The sequence below is a fragment of the Silene latifolia genome, chromosome Y, assembly GCF_048544455.1.
Source record: "Silene latifolia isolate original U9 population chromosome Y, ASM4854445v1, whole genome shotgun sequence".
Classification (NCBI taxonomy): domain Eukaryota; kingdom Viridiplantae; phylum Streptophyta; class Magnoliopsida; order Caryophyllales; family Caryophyllaceae; genus Silene; species Silene latifolia.
This window is the reverse complement of record NC_133538.1, coordinates 382,735,630-382,743,260: the sequence shown is the minus strand read 5'-3', so window position 1 is coordinate 382,743,260 and position 7,631 is coordinate 382,735,630. Positions and strand designations below refer to the sequence as shown.

Sequence of the window (7,631 nt, the reverse complement as noted above, 5' to 3'; positions counted from 1 at the left end):
AAGATAAAGTGATATTTTAGCATCAAAAGTGTAATTCTAACAAAAGGGTAATCAAAAGTGGGATTTCTCCAACAAAAAATGGATAAACTGTAATTTTAACAAAGAAAGAGTAATTGTAAGCAACAAAAGAAGGATTTTTCCAAAAAATATGACTAATCTTAATGAATATGAACATATATGCTCAAAACGTTAGTTGACAAAATACTGATGATAAAAAATAACTGTCCTACATGTCCTAAATGTGCTAAAAATAATTGGCTAATCAAAATGAAGAAACCAAAAACGGTGATCAAATAGAACAAAGACATCAACAATGGTGACAAAATCTTTGTGATCAAATACTGATCAATAGCATAACAATGTCCAATAAATTAAAAAAAAAACGTCTAAATAAATGAAGAGAACAAATAATAAAACTCTAAAAACCGGAAAAAAATCATAAAACTATAAAACCCCCAAAAAAATTACCTTCTGAAGTGATTGAAAGGACGACAATGGCGGTTTGCAAGTGAGCAAAGAAAATGGAGAAAAAAACGATAATAAGGTAGCAAAAAAGCGATAAATTTGGGGGATTTTTAGAAGCGATTTAAATCTTGAAATGAATGGCGTTTAATTGGGGGGAATTGTTTTGGGGAAAATTAATTTTGAATAATAGAGAGATGAGAAGTGGGGGGAAGTTTGTAGGACGTGTGTGAGTGATGGCTTTGATTGACAACCTGCATGCATGCTAATACCCTATGAGTGGTAGGAGGAGAGAGGTAATTATTTTAGCCATTAGAATAATATTATTAGTTGCTTTTTACTTTTAATCTAAGCCATTCAATAACATGATCTAAGGGTAGACAATGGAACTCATGGACTCAAGTGTAAGACATGGACTTAGATGATCTTATTACTATATATATATATATATATATATATATATATATATATATATATATATATATATATATATATATATATATATATATATATATATATATATATATAAGATCGACAAAGAAAGTGTCACCCTTGGACAGATCGGAAATTATACTCGCTCGTCTCTCCCTAACATGAGAATCCATACCTATTGCGTACTTATTAATTTCAAAGTTCAATATTTAAGAACATAAAGCAATTTTAATTTTAAGTGAAGGGTTGAGAAACTTACGGCTGTTACAGGACAATTTGTCTGCAAACTCAGTCGCTAGGCGACAAAGTGGACAAAGACTGTTATGACTCGGTGACAAAGTCTGTTATGACATAATCATGGTAATTCTGAAAACAAGAAATAGGAAAAAAACTAGGTAGTATCCCGCGTTTTACGCGGCCTGTTTTATAATTTTATTATTATAATTAATGAACAATAATATAATTCATATATAAGCTTTAATATTTTTACTAATAAATAAAAATAAATTATTTTTTCTCAAATTAATTCTTTTAGGTTTAACTTCAATGTTTTAAAATAAAATATAAACAATTTTAATTAAAACTAATAAGTATAATTAATCATGCATGATCAACGTTTTATAAATAAATTTGTGACTGATCAATATCATATTAATTAAAATAAAATTTATTTGAATAATGTAACAATCAACACTAAGTTCTCAAATTATATCATTTCATGATACGTTATGTTCAAAATCAATTAAAATTGTTCAAAATTATGTGAATAGAATTTTATGTAATTTTAAATTTTTTATGTATAAAGTGTATATGATATTTATGTATCAAATATATAGGGTCCAAAATCAACTTATTCAAATGTTTGATTGTGTCTTGCATGTGTTATATGTCAAACATATCTGTAATAAATCTGCACCCTTTATTTTTTTAAACAAATATATATATAACGATGTTTAAGAGTTTATCTATAAATAAAATAGGCTTAACTTTCTCAAATATTATTTTTGGAGGTTTAACTTCAAAATATTTAAAAGATACTCCCTCTGTACCAGACCAATGGTAACACTTACCTAATACGGCCGTACCACACCAATGGTAACATTCCTTATTTAGCCCACAACATTACCAAATTATTCTTATACTCATTTGATATTTACATAAAATGAAACTACATACCCCACCTACCAACTCACAATTAAACCCACAATTACATACCCCACCTATTTTCTTTCCTTTTTACCCCTTCTTTTACCCTCTTTTCTTAAAAATCCCATTTTTTACCACGTTACCATTTGTATGGTACGGAGGGAGTAACATATAAAATATTTTATACTTGACGTATACATATTAATCGAAGATATTAAAGAAAATTGTAAAGTGTTTTCTACTTTTCATATCGTTTATAATACAGTATTACTGAATAATTTTTTTTTAATTATCCAAATGCAATCGCGATCACTGTGTACATACATACTCGTTATCACATTATATAAACCTACCAAAATCTCGATCATATTATTTTCATTGTGTACATACATACTCGTTATCACATTATATCACATTAAATTTCTTGCAATATAATTTTTTTCATTCCCACACTATAAAAACATATCTCTTAGTAGTTTTCTTTAAGTTCTGTTTTTAATAAATACAATGACTCTTCCAAATATATTTTTCTTAATGGATTTAATGATATAAGTTTTATAACTTTCTCAAAATATTTTTTTTAGGTAAATGTAAAACATTGTGAGATACTCACTTTAATCATCTCTAGATATCAAAATATTTCAATAAATGTAATGAAAATTATACTCATATGAAAGCATTTTTCGAAATGAACGTATTTTTTTTATATTTTAGAATTTTTATCAAATTTTTTTTATATAAATTTACTAATACAAGGTCTGGGATGGTGTGCCACGAATCATAGTTTAGATTGTTAATGTCTCGCCCAGTGGCACTCAAAAGCACCAGACCTCTGAATCTCAGATATTGAAAGCAAGCAGTGGGCAACAATAAAGCTTCTGATAGGAAGATTATCATTGACCAACACCCCAAAGGAGGGAATTTTTTTTTTTTTTTTGACAACGATGGACTTATATATATTGAAAGAAAGGACTTCGATTACAGAGACAAACTAGCCTGTGGCTAGGCTAACTGACCAGTACATGTGACTACTTAGTAAACTACTAATTAAACTAATTGTATGAAAGATATTAATTGGGACTGGCGAATGGTGCACCAGAACTGATGATAGTCTTTTGGAGGGGGTAAAGAAACTAATAGTTTCATGAGGCTGTATCAGTGCATCCTGCATGGCTAGGAGTAGGGTGAGTGCGGCAGCCATAAAGTAGGAAGATGCTCGAACTTTCAAACTCATCGGAGGGGCTTCAGAGATATTATGCTTCCATTGCACTTCAAAAACGCTTGTAAGACGGGTCCTTTTGATAGTTGTTTGGTAGGCGTACTTTCCCAGACATCGAGAGGCTAAATTACATTCTGGGTAGCTGCGATGCGTAATTTTTTGACCGCGTGAAACAGTTGATAGGCGCGAGAATGAGTCGAGAAGACGTTGCTGAATGTGAAATATGGAGACCGGGTTCAGAGGTGCAGCATTGAAGACGACATTATTCCGAAACAGCCAAATTGCTCTAATAAAGCATAGAAAGTGCAGGAGTTCCCTCTCGATAAGTGGGTCAAGTGTGTGTAAATATTGTATCATGTCCTTCAGCCATTGCCGAAAAGAAATAGCAAGGTTAGTTGCTATGTTAAGTCTGAGGGAGCTGGAGTTCCAAATATGCCTTGCTACATCACATGATCTGAACAGGTGATTTGCTGATTCCGGGCACATACCACACAACAAACAAATGGGTGAGATGGGCATCCCGCGTTTAGAGAGGGCAGGTTTTGTTGGTAAAATGTCGTGAACAATCTTCCAGAAAAAAGTTGAGAGACTTTTAGGGAATTTAGAACACCATAAAGTCCGCCAAGGAAAGGCAAAACCTAGCCGTGGTGTTATGTTGTTCCGAGCCTTGGTTAAGAGGAACTTATAACCAGAGCTTGAGGTATAGCGACCATCTTCGGTATATTTCCAGTAGAGAAAGTCGTCAGAAAGTAAATTAGGTGGCTCCATTGCAATAATTTGTTTAGCTAAAGAACCTTCAAGGGTCATAAAACACTCTTCTGAGTTGCTCCGTATTAGGAAAGAACATAAAATCACCGAAATAAAATAAAAATATGATAAATTACAAATAACCACCTTATATTTACGTTACCTTATATTGTTTTTTATAAAGAAAAAATTACAAATAACCTCCATCGCGTATTTTTACAAATAACCACCACGTATTTCCATTTGTACAAATAAAACCCAAACTTTCATGTATACTCCCCAACTAGTTTTCTTACCCGTGCGTTGCACGGATATTAAAATAATGTGTGATAAATTTCACAATAAAATGGAATAAAGACATATAGTACATTGTTCATGTCTAAAATTTTATGTATGTCGCATGACCAACAAATAATTCCCGTTAATATAATATTGACATAAGAATAAAAGAGTGTTTTTTTTAGGAAAATAAAACCAATATGAAATTTATATATATGATACTTGAACTGTTAGGTTTTAGAATTTGTTCATTAATACCTGTTTGTTTTTCAATTGGTCAAAGAAAACAATAATATCTACTCATCATAATCAACTCAATGATGCAACAAATCTCCTTCTTTCGAATAACAACCATAATTTAATCATTGCTGGATCAAATTGTAATTATGTAAAAACATTTAGAGGTAGTTAGAATGTTATATCTTCCGGTCAAACTATAGAAGTACGTTTGAATGTGAACCAAATTCCGACACAATACTAAATGGCTAGGGCTGCTTATGTCTCTCTCTCTCTCTCTCTCTCTCTCTCTCTCTCTCTCTCTCTCTCTCTCTCTCTCTCCCCCCCCCCCATCTTCTTATTTGAAACAAAATCTTTCGCGCAGACCTCTATTTTTCTTCCATATTCACACACATGATTTAAAACAATCTCATCTCTAACAAAGAAAAGTTTAAGAAGCAATCTTCCCTCCTCTCTCTCTCTCTCTCTCTCTCTCTCTCTCTCTCTCTCTCTCTCTCTCTCTCTCTCTCTCTCTCTCTCTCTCTCTCTCTCTCTCTCTCTTTCCCCTCCTAGTCTTTTTCTCGTCCCCTCGCCTACCTCCATTCTCTTTTTCTCGTCCCCTTCCCTACCTCCATTCCAGATACTCAAACAAAGTGTTTGGGTACTATGTTTGTAAACTGAATAAGTTTCAATATTATATATATATACACAAACTTTACAATTTATTTCATTTTGCATAAATAAATCTTATTACCTCCATCTCATTTTTATTGTCCTTTTTTCTTTAAATTTTATTATCTCATAATTATTATCCCCTTTCTAGATCTAGTAAGGAAAAACTTTAGTCAACCAACTCGTCGCAATCAACCTCATTCCCACTCAAAACAACCTTTAGCCCACTACTTAATCCCTCGGTTCACACATAAAACGGTCTAAAATGCAAATCTTTCATCTATCTCTTGAAAAGTCCATCTAACTAATAGAAAACTAGCCGCTACTTTCTGAGCTGCATCATTTTTACATCCCGTAAAGATTAAGTTGAACATGACAAAAAAAAATGCAGAAACTTAGGTTTTGTTTGATAACGACATATTGAACATTTATTTTAGCATTTTGAGAGTTTTTACACTATTTAAATAAAAAATGTGCTATTTTGAGTGTTGATCATCGACATATTGAAATAGTAGATTGTGGTGTAATTTCATGTTTTACATTATGACCTTTAATTAGTATATTATAAGAAAATAAAAATTGAGTTTTTTTTATCTCTTAGGAAATTAAAGATCAAACTTTATCTTTATCATATTTATAATTAATATTCTTCACTTAAGGTCAGGTCTCAGGGTTACTTGCTAATGTGGACAAAACAAGTATCTACTTTGGGGGTGTCCCTGATTTAATTAAACAAGCTATTATGGCTACTACTGGTTATACTGAGGGACTGCTCCCATTTAAATATCTTGGCCTCCCTTTACATGATAGCAAGCTAACTGTCTCCATGTATGAGGATCTTATCTGCAAGGTAAGGAACTCTATTCATCACTGGACTACTAAGTTGCTCTCTTATGCTGGCAGGCTTCAATTGTTGAATTCTATCTTCTTTGGATTGGAAAATTACTGGACCTCCACTCTTGTTTTGCCTAAGACCATTCTAAAGATCTTGAACCAATGCTGTCGAGACTACCTTTGGAATGTGCATGATAATACTCCTAAACTTTATATGAAGAGTTGGAAATCATACTACTGTCCTTGGGCTGAAGGAGGGTTCAACATTAAGGAAATTTTATCTTGGAATAGAGCGAATTTGGGTAAATGGATCTGGAGAATTTTGGTTCAAGCTGACTCTGTTTGGGTCCATTGGAATACTGTCTACAACCTGCGTGCTGAGACCATCTGGACTGCTGATCATAAGTCTCACCACTTTGAGAGTTGGAGAGGTATTTTAAAAGCTAGAGACATTTTGGTGCAGCTTGCAGGAGGTACTACTGAAGCTCAAGCTTTGATTACCAATTGTGTAGTTGGTGGATGTTTTCTGGTGAATAAAATGTATGACATCCTAAGGCCTAAGTATGCTAAGATCAGATGTGGGATTCTACTGTTATTCCTAAACATGGATTCATTAGTTCTCTTGCTGCTCAGGCTAAGCTCCCTACTGTTGACTGTCTTGCTCGCAGAGGGCTTCCCGGGGTGAATTGGTGCATTCTATGTAAGCACGCTGAGGAATCGCATCATCATTTATTTTTCCAATGCGATTTTTCTGCTGGCCTCTGGTACAGTATTCTGCATTGGTTAAAGATCAGAGGAAGGACTGTCAACTTCTGGACCGAATTGGAATGGTGCCGTAGTAGGAAAACTCGGAAACATTGGAAGATGGGCTTGATCAGATGCTGCTTAGCTGCTACTGTATACATGATCTGGCAAGAACGGAACATGAGGATATTCAGGGATCATGCTACTGATGGTGGTATTATCTTGCGACAACTTAAATACGTTATAAGTGCGAAAATTTTCTTTAAATATGAGAAATATAGTGATGAGATAGTAGATGTCTTAAGTTATTCCTCTTAGTGGATTCTCATTTTGTAAGATCCTATTCCTTCTTTACCCCGAGTGGATGAATAAAGATGATGTGCCTTTCTTGCAAAAAAAAAAAAAAAAAAAAAAAAAAAAAAAAAAAAAAAATCTCCACTTAAAATATATAAATTTAAGCAAAATCAAATAAGTTAGCTAAAAGTTATAAATCACAAATTGTACGAAGCAGTATAATCATTTTTTTTATTAATAGGAAACAAATGTCATAAACTTCATGAGAATATTAATTCGGTATAGAACTATATATAGAAGAGTTGTCAAGTACGTGACCCCCTTTTAGGTTTAAATTTTTTTCATTTATTTTTATATTTTTGCCTAAAGGTGGTTAAAACATAGTATTATGCATGACGAATATGTCTCACCCTTCCCCAATTCGCATCTCTCCCTAAATTATAGTGATGATGTGCTCAATTTACACAAAAAAAAAATATAGCATCAACAATAATTAGTTTGCTCCATATAATTGAATAGTACCGTTTTTTATGCATGTAAATTTTTCAGAAGAAAAGCTTGAGAGAGACGGTCTTCACTATGTTAG

At 32.7% G+C, this 7,631-nt stretch overlaps 1 protein-coding gene across 1 annotated transcript; it reads left to right on the top strand.

Moving 5' to 3' along the window:
• The first annotated feature begins 5,915 nt into the window (after positions 1-5,915).
• On the top strand, positions 5,916-7,069 carry LOC141631964 (uncharacterized). The gene is made up of 2 exons (XM_074444565.1): positions 5,916-6,536; positions 6,641-7,069. Exons 1-2 carry the CDS (start codon positions 5,916-5,918, stop codon positions 7,067-7,069), a joined length of 1,050 nt encoding a protein of 349 aa, XP_074300666.1.
• Positions 7,070-7,631: the final 562 nt, after the last annotated feature.